We start from the raw sequence: 21,277 nt of genomic DNA on the forward strand, positions 1-21,277 counted from the left end.
GCGACACTCTCCCTGCACTGACAGTCTGGATAGCTGTGAGCAGAGCACAGCGCGCCGGCCGATATAAAGGCTCGGTCACGCTGTGCAGGCCGGCCAATCACTGCAATTCCACAACTAACAGGGCTGTGGCATTGCAGTGGTCTGCCAGCCAATCCCTGCATGAGGGCTGGCTCTCAAAAGAGCGCCAACATGCAGAAATGAAGACCACGAGTACAGCACGAGTATCGCGAGATTACTCGGTCCCCGCCAAGCCGCCCGAGTACAGCGATACTCGTGCGAGTACCGAGTAGTGACAAGCATGCTCGCTCATCACTAATTACAAATAAGCTGAGCAGCAGCACTCAATGTCAAGCAGCAGCGGCTAAAGCAAACAAGATTTTAGGGTGTATAAAAAGAGAGATTAGATCCCGTGATCCCAACGTATTGTTACCCCTCTATAGATCACTTGTAAGGCCACATCTGGAATACGGGATCCAGTTTTGGGCTCCACATTTTAAAAAGGACATTCAGAAGTTAGAGTCAGTTCAAAGGCGGGCAACTAGACTATTACAAGGAATGGAAGGCCTCCCATATGATGGCAGATTGAAAAAGTTAGATATGTTTAGCTTAGAAAAAAGACGTCTCAGAGGAGATCTCATTTATATGTATAAATACATGTGTGGTCAATATAAAGGACTGGCACATGACTTATTTCTTCCGAAAACAATACTAAGGACCAGGGGGCACTCACTGCGAGTGGAAGAAAAGCGATTCCGACACCTAAATAGGAAAGGGTTCTTTACAGTTAGAGCGGTCAGACTGTGGAATGCCCTACCACAAGAGGTAGTAATGGCAGATACTATAACAGCTTTTAAAAAAGGGCTGGATGATTTCCTCAGTACACAAAACATTGTTGGTTATAAATGACTTAGTGACTAAATGTAGAACTGGTGGAGGAAGGTTGAACTAGATGGACCTAGGTCTTTTTTCAACCTAAGTAACTATGTAACTATATGTAACCTCACTTGGAATCCTTTTCCCATTTCTCGGTACGGTATCTAGTAAAGTGAAAGATGTAATTCAAAACTACAACTCATCCCTGAGAAAATAATCCCTCATAGGGCTATGTCCATAAAAAAATAAGAATTATGACTCTCAGAAGAAAAGAAGAAAAAAAATGAAAGTGTAAAAATTAAAATTGGCTGCAGCAAGAATGGTTTGTGAGCAAGGATACATAATATATTCATGTTCTTCAAATTGCAAATCAGTGACAGAATGTTCTCTGATCAGTAATTTATAAAAGAATGTGTAATATAATTTATCATAAATCATACTTTATGATTGTGTTTGAAAGTACTCAAGTATTCTTTATATTTTTTACCAGTCACATAAAACAGATAATACAGATACCATGTTTTCCCAAAAATAAGACAGGGTCTTATATTATTTTTTTGCTATAAATGATTTGGTATTGACTTGTGTAAATACACCTTAACAACTGGGAAATATAGAATAACTGCTAAATGGCGGAGTCTCCTCAAAACATTGTATACTGAAAAAAGAGCAGAGTCCCGATTAATCAAGACCAAAGTTTTTCATGCCAGTCTGAGGGGATTGAGGTAGAGTGTGAAACACCTTATTCATTAAAGGGAACCTGTCAGCAAATTTGGGGCCTAGAAGCTGCAGCCACCACCAATGGGCTCTTATATACAGCATTCTAACATGCTGTATATAAGATCCCAGGCCGCTGTGTAGAGCGTAAAAATCACTTTTTAATACTTACCTAAACGGTCGATGCGGTGAAGTTTGGTCATATGGGTGTCTCCATTCTCCGGTGCCAGGTGCCTCCTCTTTCGGCCATCTTCGACCTCCTTCTGAAGCCTGTGTGTATGACGAGTCCTACGTCATACACACTCGCCCGTCCCGCGCATGCGCACTACAATACTTTGATCTGCTTAGGGCAGTGCGCTTGCGCAGGACCTCAATGATGGCGAGTGTGGATGATGTAGGATGCATCATGCACCCTGGCTTCAGAAGAAGGATGACAAATATGGCCGAAAGAGGAGGCGCCGGCACCTGAGAACGGAGATGCCCATATGACCCAACTCCACCGCAGGACACCTCATCATGAATCAGGCGAGGTACAAAGTGCCGTACACCTCTGCACATGCAGACTGGATTAAGATTTTTGGCGTAAGGAATGCCACATTTATCATAAATTTCATGAGTGGGGTGGCTGCTCCCCGTCACCCTCTGTACTGCTAAGCTCCATTCACTAGATAAAGCTGGGCAAAAATAGTGTGGAAAAAAGTCACATTGTGCAATAATGTTGAAACTTTTCAAAGCTTTTCATGCTAGTTTTCTGGCACAAAAACCGTGATGAATCGGGAAGGAGTTTTTCTTCATATACTGTATACCAATGGTCATATTCAATTACATTATTAGTTTTAATATTAATTTATCAGATTTTAGTTTAAATGAACCAAACATTTTTGAAAAACATATTTATCAAACACCATCTAACATGAATCACTTTACCTGTGGTCCCCTAAATCCTTGTTCTCCAACAACACCGGCAACACCAGGATCCCCTTTAATACCCTACAGATAAATATTAATGATATCTCAGTGTTTATTCACACAAATGTGTGAATAATTCACACACAAAACTCTAAATATTCAAATAGTATTTACAGATGAATATTTGTTATTTACCATATCTTCAATTATAACACAATATTTTGACGTATTTATATCTTGATACTTACTGCTGCATTTTATTAAAGCTTTTAATTGTTCTGAAGGTATAAAGCTGGGTGTTGTCTATGTCAGCCATGTATGCAATATGACAATTTATTTGGCAAGAAAAAAAAAGCTTGAACATTGAAAATTGAAAAAAATTAAAAATTCTGAAAAATTAGATATGACATTCCTGGTAGAGTATAATACGTGGTGCTGTGTGGGTAAATAAATTCTAAATTCTAAAAATCTTAGCTATATTCCCATTTTTAAATATTAATTGGGGGGAAAAATTTGTAAAGAGTATTCCTATCAGACTTGTGTAAAATATAGAGTGGGTCCCGATATATTGCCCCCTATTATGCAAAGTGATGATTTTGGAAAGACAGTAGGACATTACCCCATACATGGTTCTCCCACAAGTGTTTGATCAAGAATATAATTAATTATATCAATTGCATAGTGTTACTTGATGTAGGTTGTACTGTATATGGGCACTTCTCCATGCGAAAGTAACGCTATGAAATTTATATAATCACTTGAACTATAATTTTGTGTGAGTACTTACAGGAGTGCTCTAAACATCAAATATGGTGGCGCTAATAGCCTACATGTTAAGTATGTCTATTTGTGTATATATTGTGTATGTTCCTCACTCTATATCCTATTAACTCTCCATACTTGATCATTTTAACTTTTTTTTTAATTTGTTTGATTACATTATGCTTTTTTATCTAGTTTTTGTGACTATGGAGGAGGGACCAGCAGTAGGAGGAAGAAGTTGTCTGGTGGTTTCCTTGTAAAATTAGTCTTGAATGCCGCTTGTATTTTATTTTTTATGTGTTTTGTAAAGTATATATTGTGGCTGAAACATCTCAATTTATTAGCCCTTCTATGTTTCTTCTCCGATAAAGGCTTTTTCATGGAATCACTCTGGTGAATTTGATGATTTCTATCTGTCCAATTTGAACTTATATTAAATTTGAATAAATGAGTAGAGAGCCCACATCTTTTCTAAGCAATACTAGATGATTGTGAGGGGTATAAGCAGTTTATGATGGGGAAAGGCGTATTTTGAGTAGTGGATTGTCTTGTTGTTTTCAGATCATAAAAAAATCGAGTTATGCCTATTAGCTGTTGTTTTTAGTTTCAAACTGATTTAAAGGGATTGTTCACCTTTTTTTTTTAACTTAAAGACGTTTTCTCGCAAACAAAGTAAATTTTAATTAATAGATCCTGGAATAATAATAATTTCCACAATTAGATTTGATAAAAAAAGATGTTCCCGTGAGATAATCTTATAAATGTGCCCCTGATATGTGCTGTGTAATGGCCGTGTCTGACCGTACAGGAACATGGTCTGATCATACCACAGCCCCTGCGCCGGAGAAGAAGTTAAAGAGTATACAGGCATTACAGCCTGGGATCAGAAATAATTATTTCTTGGAGGTAAAACATTTTTTAAAAACAGGCAGGACAATGCTTTACCTCACAAAACGAGTCAGCTATGATCCGTGCTGTAATGCCTTTAAACTCTCCTTTGCGTCCTCCTCTGCAAAGGAGATGTGGTATGATCAGACCATGTCACTGTATGGTCAGACACGGCCATTACACAGTACACAGCAGGGACACATATCTAAGATTAACTCAGCACAGGAACATTTTAATTATAAACACATCCAGTTGTGGAATTTATTATTATTTCAAGATCTTTTGATTAAAATTAACTATAAATTAAATTTGTTTGTAGGAGAATCTCTTTAAGAAGCACTTTAGCAATTATCTTTCCTATATAGTGCAACAAAAGCTATTAACACAGACAGATATAGAAGTTTTTGTGTATGTTTTGTGCATTTCTATTTCAGTTGATGTGCCATGTCTAGGTTGTCTGCCATCTAGATTCCATCTTTTCCATTTGCATTGTTCCCCTAATGCAGACTACATATTACATGATGTCTACCTAAATTGCAACATTTAGCGGCAGCAGTAATATCTCTTTTTCACACTAAACTCTCAGTGTATCCTATGTAAATTATACAGCAGTCTTTGTATTCTATGTGATATGTACAACAGAGTCTCAGTGTATTTTATCTGATGTATACAGCAGTCTCATTGTATCCTAGTGGTATATACACAAGAGTCTGTGTATCCTATGTGATGTATAAAGTATAGTCTATGTGTATCTTATTTGATATATAGAAAAGAGTATTGTGGATCATTTTTTATGTATACAGCAGAAGCAGAGTCACATGTGTATCCTATGTGATAAATACACAAGTCTGTACACCAAATGTGATGTATATAACAGAGTCCCAGTGTATGTTATGTGATGTAACAGTAGTTTCATTGTATCCAACATGATGTACACAGCAGTCTCAGTGTATGCTATGACATGTATGCAGCAGTCTCAGTATATCCTATGACATGTATGCAGCAGTCTCAGTGTATCCTATGACATGTATGCAGCAGTCTCAGTGTATCCTATGACATGTATGCAGCAGTCTCAGTGTATTCTATGGGATATATCCAGCAGTCTAGGTTTATGCTATGTGATGTATATGTGAAGCCCCTCATCTACAGGTCATCTCAGGGTCTTCACATGCTGGAAATCTTCCGACAACAGGTATGTCAGGTTAACTTCAATGGGAATCGTAACGCCACTCTCGGTAATTGCGATCAGGGGGTGACCTCCACTGCAGTTTAGAGAGCGTCTGGGGCTGGTGGTAAATGCAGTCTGGTGTTACGGCCTCCCGAGAGTCTCCCAGCCTCCCAGGGGCTCTGGTGTAAGTGTGTAGTACCACAGGTCGCAGAAGAACTCACACACAAGCAGCAATGTCTTTCAGGGTTTTTACTCACTTTCAGTTGGTAGATATGAGACAACCCGGGCGATGCTATGGCGAACCAGGTGGAACAAGGTATCCCTCAGGCTGATATAGGGGTGACTGCTGACTCGCCTTCCTGCACCTTTGTTTCGGATCACCCCTGACTTGAAGTATATCGTGGGATGCATCCAGGGAAGTCACTACTGCCATTCTCCCCTTTCTGACCCATTTGCTGACAGCGTGGACCAAGGATAAGATGGCTCCAGGCTCGATCCTCCTTATTGGCCCCCTCATTGCTGTTGATGCTGCGGGCTCTGTGTTGGTTGGTGTGGGACTTGTTGTCCACCCCATTGGCAGGATTCAGCAGACCATTAAATGGATGTCTGGCTCTAGGGACCTGCAACCCGTATGTGCTTTCACTGCCAGGAGTCCCCGTACTTGACTCCGTACTTCTCTCTCTATTCTGGTGTCTTTCAAATCAACCGTGTGGCAGTGTTCTCCTCCGTCAGCAGCCACTGCACGTGCAGGGTCTGACAGTGTTCCACTCTTCAGCCCTACACTTCAGACACGGCTGCTCACCTCCTTCTCCTCTGACTGCCACTGCACCACTCTCCTCCCAGCTTCACTACAACACCACACGATCTGAGATGTGGAGGCTCTGCCCCCTCCCTGGGTCTGCCCAGGGGTCCCCTCTAATGTGTATGTGTGTTCTGGTTAAAGGGTGCCTGCGTGCTCACACCCTATTTAGACATCAGGATCACCTGTTTTGTACTGACCCAGCATGGGTGCAGTACTCGGTGGTGCCTGACCAGGTCAGGGGTGCCACATATACACCAGAGTTTCAGTGAATGTTATGCGATATATATAGCAGTCTCAGTGTTTCCTGTGTAATAGATACAGCCATCTCAGTTTATGCAATGTGATTTGTATCTCAGAATCTCTTTATCCTATGTGATGTATACAACAGAGTCTCAGTGTATTCTATGTGATGTGTACAGCAACGTCTCAATGTATCCTATGAGATGTATGAAATGTAGATAAAGTACAATTTATACTAAATCTATAAGCAGTGATAATCATACCCGTGGTCCAGAAGTGCCTCTTTTACCAGGAGAACTCTGAAATATAAAACAGTAATATTTCTACTTTCATACTTTATTTATTATCATTGAAGACCATGAAATAGAGGTACTGTATACTTTATGCTATAATAAACATAAATACTGTAATAAACTATTATCGAGGACTGGAGAAGTACGCACATGCGGACAGGAAAGCTTTATATTTATTAAGGGCTCTTGTGTTTTTTGGTCTCCCATTGAACTGCAATAATTTTCCACTTTCACCTTTCATAGCTCATAATTATTAAAAACTAGCTGTAGTGCCCGGGCGTTGCCCGGGATAATAACTGTCTCTCTGTCTCTCTCCCAGTCTCTGTCTGTGTGTCGCTGTCTGTCTCTTTTCTTGTCTGTCTGTTTCTATCTCTCTGTCTGTATTTGCATCAGTCTATATGTCTCAATCTCTGTATCTGTCTGTCTCTCTCTCTCTCTGTTTCTTTGCCCATCTGTCTCTTTGCCCGTCTGTCTCTTTGCCCGTCTGTCTCTTTGCCCGTCTGTCTCTTTGTCCGGCTGTCTTTTTTTCCGGCTGTCTTTTTGCCCGGCTGTCTTTTTGCCCGGCTGTCTTTTTGTCCGGCTGTCTTTTTGCCCAGCTGTCTTTTTGCCCGGCTGTCTCTTTCTAGGTCTGTCTCTTTCTAGGTCTGTCTCTTTCCAGAGCTGTCTCTTTCCAGGGCTGTCTCTTTGCCTGGCTTTCTCTTTGCCCGGCTGTCTCTTTGCCCAGTCTGTCTCTTTGCCTGGCTGTCTCTTTGCCAGGCTGTCTCTTTGCCCAGGCTGTCTCTTTGCCCGGTCTGTCTCTTTGCCCGGCTGTCTCTTTCCCGCTCTGTCTCTTTCCCGCGCTGTCTCTTTCCCGCTCTGTCTCTTTCCCGCTCTGTCTCTTTCCCGCTCTGTCTCTTTGGGCGTCTGTCTCTTTGGGCGTCTGTCTCTTTGGGCGTCTGTCTCTTTGCCCGGCTGTCTCTTTGTCCGGCTGTCTCTTTCCCCATCTGTCTCTTTCCCCGTCTGTCCCTTTCCCCGTCTGTCCCTTTCCCCGTCTGTCCCTTTCCCCGTCTGTCCCTTTCCCCGTCTGTCCCTTTCCCCGTCTGTCCCTTTCCACGTCTGTCCCTTTCCCCGTCTGTCCCTTTCCCCGTCTGTCTCTGTCTTTCTCTATCCATCTCACCACCAACATCTTTTTACCTCACACATAAGCTTCGTATACTAACAGTTTATTTTGTTCCTATAGAAACCACTGACAGTTGCTATTTATAGTCTGGAGCTCCCAGCTCCATTCAGTTCAATAGCTGCAGGATTTTTGTAGAGTAACTGTAAAAGACAGGGTTTAATTTTCCCACCCAAACTTAGTCTATGACGTTCCCTGAGTCACATGGAGTGTCTGTGCAAAATTACGTGATTGTAAATGTGATTGTGCCGATTTCTTTAGCGGACATACACACATATACACACACATACACACACACATACACTGAGCTTTATATATTAGATAACATCTCACCTATGGTTGAGATGAGCCTCTTCATTGCTGGACCCCACAGCTACTGCTATCTCTAGTACCTAGTTGGTTTTATCCTGTTGGCGTCTCATTGTTCTAGTTCTAGATATGAGTGTATCCTCTTTAGAATATGACAGTTCTACATACCTACATACATAACCATTAGGGTATGTTCAAATTGTAGTTTTTTAGGCAGTAAAAATCTGATGTATTTTTGAGAAGCAGGGATTTCAGTATAAACAGTTATCAGTCTGAATGTAGATAAGCCCTCTTCCATAGAGGCAATGTGTATGTGGCAATCCACCATAATTTCTTGAAGGAAACTGATTCAATAAGTGCAATTTCTCTTATTGAAGCATTTTTTAAAACAATGGTGGGGAAAATCAGTTGTAAAAATAAATTGGTTCACCAGTCTAAATCCTCAAGTCTGTAGTCACTCTATGTATCACTCTATGTGACTGCAGACTTGTGAATCCTCTCATCTCCTGCACTGTGCACTGTGAGGATTCACCGGTGTCACAGAAAGGAACGGTGGTCATGTGTCCGTGAGTATCTGATATGTGTAGCACTGGCCAGATTCTGACTAGATTGACACAGCTTCACCAAGTATGAGTGAGGTTGCACCCATCTTTTCAGATACAGTATAGGAATCCTCATATTACAGATTCACGGCCCCGTGACTGCTGTTCCCGGCTCTGACACTGAAGAATAGTCACAGTGCCCAGTGCATGAGGTGTGAGAATTTACAAGTCTGCAGTCACAGAGAGTGACACAGAGTGACTTTAGACTTATGGATTTAGACAGCACAACCCCTTTAAAAGACAATGTAAATGTCCTACTACAAACAATGTGTGGGCTTCAGCTCTTGGTGGTTTTCCTGCAGTTTTCAGCATTTAATACTTTTTTAAAACAACATTACTGTTATACTATGAACTAGCAATGAAAAACATTCCATGCGAATATACTAGAGACGAGTGTATCGCTTTGCATAGCCATGGTCTAGGTCATTACCCTCTGCCGGTGCACAGGACCTGCATGAAGGTCTAAGCTTTCAGGTTCCCCATTATGTTGTTTGATTCACTGGTCTGGTGTGACATTATCTGTGCGGTGTGTAACTCACAGGTGACCCAGCCCCTGTCCACGGCCAGAGAGTACTCACCTGATCCACTCATCTCCAGAATATACCCTTATAAGAAAATAATTTTTACAATAATAAACATATTTATAAATATATATATATGAACTTGTATCAGATTTTATAGCCCCAATTCACTAAGACTGGCATATATTTATTTTTTTATGTCAGTCTTAACAAAGTGAGCGCTTGAGTAAGATGCACTGAGTTTGCAAAGAGGCACACGGCTCTGAATTAGGCAAACATTTGTTGTATTTTGTGCTAGTTATGTGGCGTAAATGATGAATTTGTCAGGTGTGCTTGGTATGCACTGCTTTCACCAAAAAGTGGCCAGTTCTGTCCGGGACTCTCACAAAAACACCAAAAGTTGTGATAATTTTGCATTTTTAAGTTGTGCAATTTTTTTTTCAATATTTCAATGTTTTTTTAAGACATAAAAATGATTTGATTTGATGGTTTGAAGAATTGAACTCTATATATTTTTTGGTATTTACAACTTACATTAATACCATCGGCACCACGTGGTCCAGGTTTTCCTTCCAGTCCATGATCACCCTAGAGAGTTATACAATGAAGCATATTATCAACTACATATTTAACTTTACTAATATAATTAGTTATTGTTAATTGGAAGAATACCTATGAACAATTCCTTTCTCGCCTTTTCATTGGGAGACACAGACCGTGGGTTATATGTTGTCTCCAGGGGAGGCTTGACACTAAATTTAAAAAAGAGTTAGCTCCTCCTCCCACAGCATATAACCCCAGCTAGGCGGGAACTAGCTCAGTTCTTTTTAATGGCAGTAGGGAGGCTGACACGTCTGGCCTGAGCCCCAGGCCAGCTCATGTTTTTTGTTTATTTATTTCTTTTCTTTGTGATTTTATTCTATTTTTGACTATGGGGCAATACCAGGGTGTGCTCACCCCCGTTCCCCCCGTGTACGGGCAGAGGAAACCTGGCGTCCAAAAGCCGTCAGTCTTCCCTCGCGCCCAAGTGGTTGGGTCTGCGTACCCCTCCAGGCTCCCTGGAAGCACCTCACAGAGGTAGCTCCAGAGGGCTAGGCAGAGCCGAGAGCCTGCTAGCCTTGAGCCAAAGATGCGTCCCCGAGATCTCCGCATCCCAGGACCGACGCGTCTTCAGACAGAGCAAGAGCGGGTAGGGAGACGACGTGTACCCATCCCCTGCATCCAAACCACCGCCTGAGGAGGAGCCGGTGGGGCAATGCAGGCCATGATCCCGGGGAAGCAGCATTAATTTAGCTCCCGGCGTCGGCCTGCATGGTTAGCAACGCTCCCTCCACTGCTCCAGAAGCCGCTCCCTCTAGTGGGCCGTCTCTCCCCTCCATGCTGCCAGAGAACACTGACCACCATTACATGTGGGGAGCAGACTTGGGTGAGATCGCCTCCTTGGCTCTGCAACTCTGCAGCACTATATACCGCTCTGTTCAGTGGTATATCGCTGTCTTCCTAGCAGTGTGTGCCTGCTGGCTGGCGGTGTATATCAGCTTTCAGCGGTATATACTAGCTGTGCTTGCAGATATATACTGACAGTTTGGCAGTGTGTGCCACTTTACTATTGGTATATACCAGCTCTGTATAGCAGTCCCTTTCTAATACTGCTACTAGCTCCTCACCCACAGTAGTGTAATACTGCTAAAGGCTCACAGTATAATTGTACATTTGTTGCTGACATGCATAAAAACTGCAAGGGTGATAAAGCTTCCCAGGCATCCTCTATGGACCTGTACTATGCTTGTACCACCTGTGGAAGCTCGTTTCCCAATGGTCGAAGCTATCCACTCTGCCGAGGCTGCGATGCCCCTACTACAATGTCACAACAGGCGTTGCCGGACCAGGGGGTCGTGCAATCTGTGGGTTCGGCCCCGGCCGCCATTCAGGCAGCACCCCCATCTGATGAGGCTATCCCTGCATGGGCTCTTCTGATGTCTAAAAGGTTAGATGACCTGGCCGCTCAGATATCTCAGCCTTCCACAGGCTCCCACAGCCTCCCCCCGGCTCAGCTCCCTCAGAGGAGCCCGCCTTCGTCTTCATCTGGTGTATCATCCCCAGTACGTAAAAAGGCTGTCTCCAAAAGGCGCCATTGCGACCGCTCCGCCTCTTCTGACTCACACGATGGTCAGTCTGACTCAGGCTTCGTGACCTTTAGTAGTCACGATTCCCGAGACTCTGACTCTGATTCAGATGTCCCTTCTGAGTCTAGGCATATGGAAGACACTCTGATAGCGGCTGTCAATCACTCTCTGTCGATTTCTGATCAGCCCTCGGACCCGACTTCTCAGTCGGCAAACAAGCGAGCCAAGAAGCCTCCTAAGTCCTTTGCCCAGGATCCGATTTTTCATCAAATCGTATCTAAACGGTGGGATCACCCTGATAGGAGGTTTAATAAAAAATCCTCCTCTTCATTCGCTTATCCCTTTCCCCTGGAAATGGTTAAGCCCTGGTCGGTACCCCCCGTTGTGGATCCACCAGTATCCAGACTGACTAAACACACGGTTATGTCTGTTTCAGACAACGCGTCTCTTAATGACTCATCCGACCGCGCAGTTGATGCTGCGGTCAAATCTATTTTTCAGGCTTCGGGCTCCTCTCTGCGCCCCCTGTTTGCCATGACTTGGGTGGCAAGAGCTATGAGCGTGTAGAGTAGGAATCTGCGCAAGTTGCTTCGCCCTTGCAATATTCCTCCGGAGGCTCTTGAGAGTCTTGATTTGTTCTCTCTCGCATCTAATTATCTTCTTCACGGCTCTCTAGATGCAGCCAGCTGGTCAGCCCTAACGGCAGCCAATGCTGTCTTCGCCGGCAGGGTTCTGTGGCTAAAGATCTGGAATGCGGACAGTGCCTCCAAGAAGTCCCTGTCCACACTTCCCTTCCAGGGTCTTCGTCTATTTGGTGAATCCCTGGACAAGCTCATATCTGAGGCGACGGGTGGTAAAAGTACCATTCTACCACAAAAGCGGCATGTAGCCAGAAATTTCAAAAAATCTTCTTGGCGCAGGCAGTCCTTTCGGCCTGCCCCCCAAAAGCCATCGGCCAAAGGACCATCCCAACGCTCAGATCGAGGATCCAGTCCCTCAGGAGGCTCATCTTGGCGTTCCCACTCCAAGCAGCCTAAATCCAAAGGACCTCGCTCTGTACAGGCCCCCTCAGCATGACGCCAGGTATCCCGCAGATCCGACTCCTGTGGGAGGGCGGCTTCTGCTTTTTCGGGATATCTGGCTGGACCACACTCACGATGCTTGGGTTTGAGAAATCGTCACCTCAGGTTACAAGATCGATTTCCATTCCCTGCCGGCCAACAGGTTTCTGCGTTCTCATCTCCCAAGGTCCGAAACGCAAAACCGGGCCTTATTTCAGGCCATAGCTTCTTTACAAAAAGCAAACGTTATCATTCCAGTGCCCCTGGAACAGCGCGGCAAAGGTTTCTACTCAAACCTTTTTGTTGTTACCAAAAAAGATGGCTCTGTCCGCCCTATCTTGGACCTCATACGGCTTCGAACTTTCCGAATGGAATCATTGAGAGTTGTACTAGCCGCCATGGAACCTGGAGAATTCCTAGCTTCCATAGACGTTCAAGATGCTTACTTACACATTCCCATATGTGTCTCTCATCAACGGTTCCTTCGCTTTGCCGTAGGACACCGTCATTTCCAATTCAGGGCCCTCCCCTTTGGGCTGGCCACTGCGCCTCGGGTCTTCACAAAGGTCATGGTGGCCGTCATGTCCATTTTACACCCCAGAGGAATCCTGGTCGTTCCCTATTTGGATGACCTTCTTGTCAAAGGGAGCTCTCCTCACGTTTGCTCAGAAAGCGTGCAGATTTGCCTAGACACGCTGTCAAGGCTAGGGTGGCTTGTCAATTTCAACAAGTCACCCCACATTCCTCATCAGCGCATCACCTTTTTAGGTATTCTGATAGACACGGCTCAGTCCCAGGTTTTCCTTCCAGAGGACAAGAGGTCTTCCCTGATCCGGGCTGCCCCATCCCTCCGCTCTCGCCGTCACACATCCCTTCGGAACGGAATGAGAGTCTTAGGCAAGATGGTGGTGGTCATAGAAGCCGTGTCCTTTGCCCAATTCCATCTGCGCCCTCTACAACTGGATCTTCTATCCTCCTGGGACAAGAATCCAGCTTCCCTGGACCGGTCAGTCCGCCTGTCTCGGTCTGCGCTCAGCTCCCTCGTCTGGTGGACTCAAGCCTCATCCCTATCTCAAGGGAAGTCCGTCCGCCCGGTCCACTGGCAGATAGGCTGGGGGGCGGTGTTTCTCCACCACACTGTTCAGGGACGCTGGTCTCCTTCCGAGCGCTCTCTGCACATCAATGTTCTGGAGATCAGAGCCATATTTCTGGCCCTTCAGAATCTTCAGCCCTTATTACTGGGCCTCCCTGTTCGGATCCAGTCAGACAATGCCACGACCGTGGCTTACATCAACCGTCAGGGAGGAACTCGCAGCAAGGCAGCGATGAAGGAGGTATCCAGAATTCCGGTGATCCTCGTGGCCCCGAACTGGCCCAGGAGAGCCTGGTACCCAGAGCTCCTCCAACTTCTCAGCGAAACTCCCTGGCGTCTTCCCGACCGCCCGGATCTTCTGTCGCAAGGGCCAATATTCCACCAGAATACAGCACAGCTGCATTTGACGGCGTGGCACTTGAATCCCTGATTCTAGCCAGATCGGGTTTTTCTTCCAGGGTATTTCATACCATGCTTAATGCTCGGAAGCCTTCCTCCGCCAGCATTTACCACAGGACCTGGAAGACCTATCTTTCCTGGTGTGACCGTCATAATCGGTCACCCCTGACCTTTTCAATCCCTAATGTTCTTGCCTTTCTGCAAGACGGTCTGGACTCGGGTCTTGTTCTCAGTACCCTTAAACGACAAGTTTCTGCTTTGTCGATTTTTTTCCAGAATCAGCTGGCTTCTCACCCTCAGGTCTGTACGTTTCTTCAAGGGGTAGCGCATTTGGTCCCTCCTTATCGCCACCCCTTAGATCTCTGGGATCTGAATCTGGTTCTCGGAGTCCTTCAACTTCCTCCTTTCGAACCTCTGAGAGAAATCTCTCTCCAGCGACTGTCTTGGAAAGTTGCCTTTTTGGTCGCTATCACCTCTATCAGGCGAGTGTCCGAACTGGCAGCTCTTTCCTGTCGTTCACCTTACTTGATATTCCATCATGATAAGGTGGTCCTTCGACCTTCCCCCGCCTTCCTTCCAAAGGTCGTATCCTCTTTCCACCTGAACGAGGACATTGTGTTGCCGTCATTCTGCCCGGCCCTAGTCCACTCCTTTGAGAAAGCCCTTCACAATCTCGATCTTGTCAGGGCTCTGCGGATCTACATCTCCAGAACAGCGCCGTTGCGCAAGTCCGATACCCTTTTCGTCCTCCCAGTAGGACACAAGAAGGGCGACCCGGCGTCTAAATCCACGATTTCTCGATGGATCAGGACCGCCATCTGTGAGGCATACAAAGCACGAGGTGCCGTTCCCCCTCAATCTGTGCGGGCCCACTCTACACGAGCAGTGGGTGCCTCCTGGCTATCCGCCATCAGGCCTCGGCGGCCCAACTTTGCAAGGCCGCTGCCTGGTCCAGTGTGCACATGTTCACAAAATTCTACAGAGTGCATACGCATGCCTCCGCGGATGCTGCTCTTGGAAGACAAGTCCTTCAGTCGGCAGTGGCCCATTTATAAGTGGCCACTGCTCGGTTCTGACAGTGTTTTCATATGAGTTCACTGCAGTTGCAGTTGTTAGTCAGCTCTTAGTCTGATGTTATACACTGTTATTAGTTCAGTTCCCACACAGGGACTGCTTTGGGACGTCCCACGGTCTGTGTCCCCCAATGAAAAGGCGAGAAAGGAAATGACATTTTTGTGTACTCACCGAAAAATGTCTTTCTTGGAGCCTTTCATTGGGGGACACAGCTCCCACCCTTGTGGTTTTGATTATCCTTTTCCTACTGCTTTACACCAAACTGAGCTAGTTCCCGCCTAGCTGGGGTTATATGCTGTGGGAGGAGGAGCTAACTATTTTTTAAATTTAGTGTCAAGCCTCCCCTGGAGACAACATATAACCCACGGTCTGTGTCCCCCAATGAAAGGCTCCAAGAAAGACATTTTACGGTGAGTACACAAAAATGTCCTTTTTTCTACATTTTTAATCCTTATTTGTGAAAATTAACTTGTAGACAATATTGGTTGGCTACAATGGGATATGATTGTAGCTATCTTACTAAATTGCATTAGTTTGAGTTAAAGAAACCCTCCCACCAAACTTTTTATTACCTAAACCAGTCTAAATGTCTAAATGTATATGAAGGTTAAGTGCGGTACTGTACTCAATGACCGACAATTTCCCTAGTTTCTAGCACCACTCTGGTCCTCTTCTTGGTCACGTGACTTCTGTCCCAACATTGCCGGATCACACTCGATCTATATTTGAGCTGGAAGTCACATTTACAATAAGCTCACATTAACGTATCGCTTCCACTGATTCTTTCATGTGAGAGAATCAGATGCTTTTTGCTAATGACACTCGGCTCAAACTCTGCTGCGAGCATGCGCTGAGTGTCATTATACTGTGCTTCAATGCTCTCACGTGCAAAAGTCGAAGCACAGGTGCAGAAAAGATGGAGAACTTAATTTCTCTTTCTTCTCCATTGTTTGTCTATGAATATTGGCTTGCATTCGGATGTCATCCGAGTGCAGTCCGATAGTTTGCACGCACTCATTGACTTGAATGAGTGCGATATACACTGCCAATCGCAGATTTCATCAATTTGTATCTCATGCTGACTCGGCATGAGAAAAGAAGTGTGAACGTAACGTTACAATGTCTAGAGTATGTCAAAAATTAGTGCCCAGAAAAGGACCGGAGAACAGCCCTGGAAACCAGGGAAAATGGTGATTGGTGAGTATATTACCGCACTTACACTACACTATATATACATGTATACATCTTTAAGCAATTAAAAGTTTTGTGTGAGTGTTTCATTAACCATTGGTTATATTTGTTTAATATTTTTAGATTTTTTTTAACATCTAAAACGTTTCACCTGTCTACAAATTACAATACCTGCTATGATTAGATAACTACTTGGGAAATGCAGTTGCAGATAATGTTATATGACAATGATGAAATTTGTAAATACTTCTTACTAGCACTGTATGTTTTATAAGTCTAGTGATGGATTAACAAAAACACAATTATAATTATGAGTTAAAAAATTACAAGTTATAAAACAGATATTAACCTCCATTCCCATTTCTCCTTTCGGACCCCTAGGTCCAGGGATTGTACTTTCTGTTCCTGGATCACCCTGCAGCCAAAAGAAGGCATTAGTATTGGTTCAATAAAGAAATACATCGATTACATATTTCAGCAATGCTGTGGGTATTTTGCATAAATCCTACACATCATTCATTACATGATATGGTATATCCACTGTATGGTTGGTTTGTTACTCATGAAGTCATTTTATAAGTAGAAATTGTCCATGTATACACTGTGATGGTTAAAGGGAATCTGTCTTCTCATTTGACCTATCTAAACTATTAATATGGGCATACAGGTTATATAAAACCGAAAAAAGTCCTACCTTTACGCCTCATATCAGATAGCTTGTGTAATGCTGCCACCAGGGGGAGCCAGAGCTCTGTAGCATAATACACTACACAGAGCAATGAGAACCAGGAAGTGAATTCACAGCGTTCTCATGCATTACCTCAAAGCACAGCTGAGAAGCAGAGCTGCAGAGCATGCAAGGAATAGTCACACAGGCTGGGTCAAACACCGTACGGGCAGAAGCAGGACCGGAGGGACGAGCAAAAGCAGAGTCAAAGTCAGGCCAAGGTCAGTACCGTAGGAAGCAACCAAGTGGGGAAATAGGAGAGCAGACAGAGGACAGGAGGGACGACCAGGGGACAGAACACAGACAAGGGCACGGGGGCACAGGAACAGACAGATCAGGATATCACTCACAGGACCAGCAATCACAGGCAAAGCAGTGCTAAGCTTATAGCCGGCACTGGTTCACTGGAAATGCCAGCTTTTAAGGCATCCAGGGTCTGGAAGTGAGGCTCGAGAGAAGGCTCCGCCCCCTAGCCATGTGGACAGGGAGGCGAACCATGACAGCTTGTTGTGCATAAATCATCTTTACCACTTTATGTAAATGCGCTCTTCCAGGCTATGGGACAGATGCTGCCGGAAAGATAACTCCACCTCCAGAGACTATTTTAAATAAAAGGGGCGTTACCAGTGGGATGTGTGATGGCCGCTCTCTGCTGTGTGTGATTATAACTAATACTTCTGCAGGTGCTTCTTAGCTTCAGCCTCCATCTCACAGGCAGACAGTGTTGCAATATTGTTGCAATAAAGCAGAGCTCAGTGAGCTTCAAAAAATGTGTTTGCAAGAAAACACATTTCATTTCTCCTGTTCTGTTTCAGTTATTTGTCTCACACTGGTAATGCTTCCTTCTATTTAAAATAAGCTATGGAGGTGGAGTTATCTTCCAGGCAGCATCTGCCCCATAGCCTGGAAGAGCTCATTTATATAAAGTAATAAAAGATGATTTATACAATACACGGCATCTGATTTGAGGCAGACAGGTATGACTTTACGACTGTTTTGTCCTTGGTCGACTTCCTCTGGTTACTGTGAGCTCCGGCAGCGAGTGTGTGGCATTCCCTGCACATGTCTGCTGGATCTGTTCAGCAGACATGTGCAGCTAACAGGTGTAGATGGACTGGAGATTTAAAGGGCTGTGATGGAGATTATGCCGTTTAGTCCCATGATGTGATCGTGGGGCGCCAATGTGTTGTCATGGTAGCGCGGGGTCAGATTTTGACCCCTGATGCTACTATGACTCACTTCCTGTGAGAGGAATCACTTCCTGTGAGCGCCGACAGAGGACCAGCACTCACAGGAGATGAGCATTTCTCCTGATCAGAGCGATTCTGTAGCATTGTTATGATCAGGAGAAGCAATTGAACACTGTAGTCAAAAAGTCCCCTCGGGGGACTAGTAAAATCAATAAAAAATGAGTTTTAAAAAATAAAAAACCCCTAAAAGTTCAAATCACCCTTTTTTTCCCCACTGAAAATAAAACAATTAAAAAAAATAAAAAGAAACACATATTTGCTATTGCCATGCTCAAAAACACCCAATCTATCAAAATATAAAAAGAATTAATCTGATCGGTACACGGCGTCAATAGAAAAAACTTCCAAAAGCGAAAATTACGTTTTTTTGGTCACTGCAGCATTGCATTAAAATGCAATAACAGGCGATCAAAACAGGGCATCTACACAAAAATGATATAATTAAAAAAGCCAGCTCAAGTCACAAAAAATAAGCCATCCCTAAGCCGCAGATCCCAAAATGAGAACGCTATGGGTCTTGGAAAATTGGGACAAAAGAGTTATTCTTTTTTATTCACAAAATTCTGATTTTTTTTTATCAAAGGGCTAGTTTCAGCACTTGGAAGGTTCTCTCAGCTTCTGGGGACTCCTTAGACATAGCTAATTTTACAACTTTTTAGAGGTCTGTAAGAGGGGCTGCTACCACAAGGAAATTAAGCACAAATTTCCTGTAGTAGCTCAGAACTTCCAGGAACGCCCTGATTTGTCTTTTTGAGGTGGCATGGCCAGCTCTGTATTGCCAATATTTTTTTAATCTATTTTTTTAATCTGGGGTTTACTTTCACCCCTGCCTATTACATAACCCAGATACTTGGCCTCCTCCATCCACATGGCACATTTCTTCTGGTTAATGGTAAAGACCATCTTCCTTGGAGCATCACTTTGCTTAGATGTCTTCTCAATTCCTGGCTAAATATTAAATGTCATTCAATTGTTAGTGATATGCCACTGCAAACTTTTTTGTGACGGATAGGACCCGAGCTATGGCCCTCTTAAAGCTGGCTGAAGCCTCCTGCAACCTGAAAGGCATACTGACATACTGGTACCATTCTTCTGGCATCGAGAATGCTGTGTTCTCCTTAGCCTTTTTGGATATTGGAATCTGTCAGTACCCTTTCATTAGGTTGAGGCTGATGATGTACTTAACTTTTCCTAGCCTCACAATACTCACATCTACCCAAGGTATTGGGTAGGTGTCGAACTTTGAGACCTCATTGAGCTTCCTGTAGTCATTACAAACCTGCCACTCGCCATCTTGCTTTGGCACTGACACCAGCACTAAGGGTCTTGACTAGCCACTCTTGGACTCTTCAATGACTCCCAGGTTCAGTATCTGTTTCACCTCCTTTGAGATCACCTTTCGCCGGGCTTCTGAGGTCGAATAGGGCTTAAAGTTGTCACAAACATGAGGCTTCATGAGAACCCCATGCTGTATGATATGAAGGTTAACTCTATGTCTCTATTTTCTCAACACTGTTGCTTTTGGGAGCATGACAAAGTTTTTGCGTCCTTGATGTCTTCCTCAGACGTGGCCAACAAACAGGCCACAAACGTGGCCGACTGTACCTCGTTTGCTCTGAGGAGGTGCTCAGGTTCACAATTGGCAATACATTTTGCATCTTGACCACATGTTCTATTACACTTTGGTAGGGCATGGATTCCATTTCCTAGTCCATGTGGGTGTCAGACGTACAGTAGTTCAAATGGAGGGAAGCCTGTGAAGGCTTGTGGAACTTCCCTGATAGAGAATAACAGGATAGAAGACAGTTGCATTCTCGGATGTCTTTTGCTACCATCCTTTTCAGCATGGAAATTAAGGTTTTATTGAATCTCTCCACCAGTCCATCCATCTGCGGATGGTACACCGAGGTCCAGTTCTGTGAAATCTGTAATGCTTTGCATAACTCTTTCATGGCATTTGACTTGAACGTGGTCCCTTGATCTGTTAGTATTTCCTTAGGCAGATCCATTCAAGAAAAGATATGAAACACCTCCCTAGCTATACACCTTGTGAAGTAGTTTCTTAAAGCTACCACCTTCAGTTACTGTGTAGCATAATCATGTAGTACTAATATATATTGATGTCCCCTAGCGGAATTTACCAGGGTTTACACTAAATCTATAGCTGTTTGTTTGAATTCGACCTTGATGATGGATAGCAGAAGTAAGGGACTGTGGAAGTGGGCCACTGGCCAGGTTAGCTGGCACGTGGGACAACATTACTTCAGAATTTCTCTGTAGCATCTGGGCCAGTAGAATCTGTGCAGCCTTTACTCCTGGGTCTTGTTTACCCTCACATGACCACCCAACACATGAGAATGAGCCATTTCTAATGCGGGCGTCACACGATAAGATATATCGGGCGATATGTCGGCGGGGTCACGTTGTAAGTGACACACATCCGGCATCGTCTGATATATCGTAGCGTGTGACAGCTACGTGCAACGGTGAATGAGCAGAAATACCTTCTCGTTCATCGTTGACACGTCGCTCAGTTTCAAAAAATCGCCCGTCATTGTTCCTGAGGCAGCACACATCGCTCCGTGTGACACCCCGGGAATGATGAACACAGCTTACCTGCATCTTGCCGGCAATGCGGAAGGAAGGGGGTGGGCGGGATGCTTACGTCCCTCTCATCTCCACCCCTCTGCACCTATTGGCCGGCTGCCGTGTGACGTCGCTGTGACACTGAACGTCCCTCCCCCTTCAGGAACAGGATGTTCGTCGCCCACAGTGACGTCGCCCAGGAGGTAAGTGCGTGTGACAGGGGGTTAACGACTTTGTGCGCCACGGGCAACTAATTGCCCGTGACGCACAAATGACGGGGGCGGGTGCGATCGCTTATGCGATCGAACGATTTATCATCCCGTGTGATGCCCGCATTACACCCTGTCTTTTTCAGCACTAGTAATATTGGTTCTTTAGATATTACATATCTATAATATTATTCATATCATATATATGCATGATACATTATATCAATTATATCACCTGTAGTCTATTTTAGAACATTACATTTCATTTTTATCCTATATATTCTTTGATCAGAAAAAGATAAAAGGCTAGATTCCAGAAAT

General features: G+C 44.3%; 1 protein-coding gene across 1 annotated transcript in view; it reads right to left on the reverse strand.

Moving 5' to 3' along the window:
- Positions 1–21,277, reverse strand: part of LOC142243953 (collagen alpha-6(VI) chain-like) — a 229,864-nt gene that overhangs the window by 152,963 nt on the left and 55,624 nt on the right. The window contains exons 17-20 of the mRNA XM_075316146.1: positions 16,534–16,599; positions 9,775–9,828; positions 6,623–6,658; positions 2,518–2,580 (exon numbers count right to left, since the gene is read on the reverse strand). Coding sequence (XP_075172261.1) covers positions 2,518–2,580; positions 6,623–6,658; positions 9,775–9,828; positions 16,534–16,599 — 219 coding nt within the window. The remainder of the gene's footprint in view (positions 1–2,517; positions 2,581–6,622; positions 6,659–9,774; positions 9,829–16,533; positions 16,600–21,277) is intronic.

Source organism: Anomaloglossus baeobatrachus, chromosome 6, assembly GCF_048569485.1.
Source record: "Anomaloglossus baeobatrachus isolate aAnoBae1 chromosome 6, aAnoBae1.hap1, whole genome shotgun sequence".
Taxonomy (NCBI): domain Eukaryota; kingdom Metazoa; phylum Chordata; class Amphibia; order Anura; family Aromobatidae; genus Anomaloglossus; species Anomaloglossus baeobatrachus.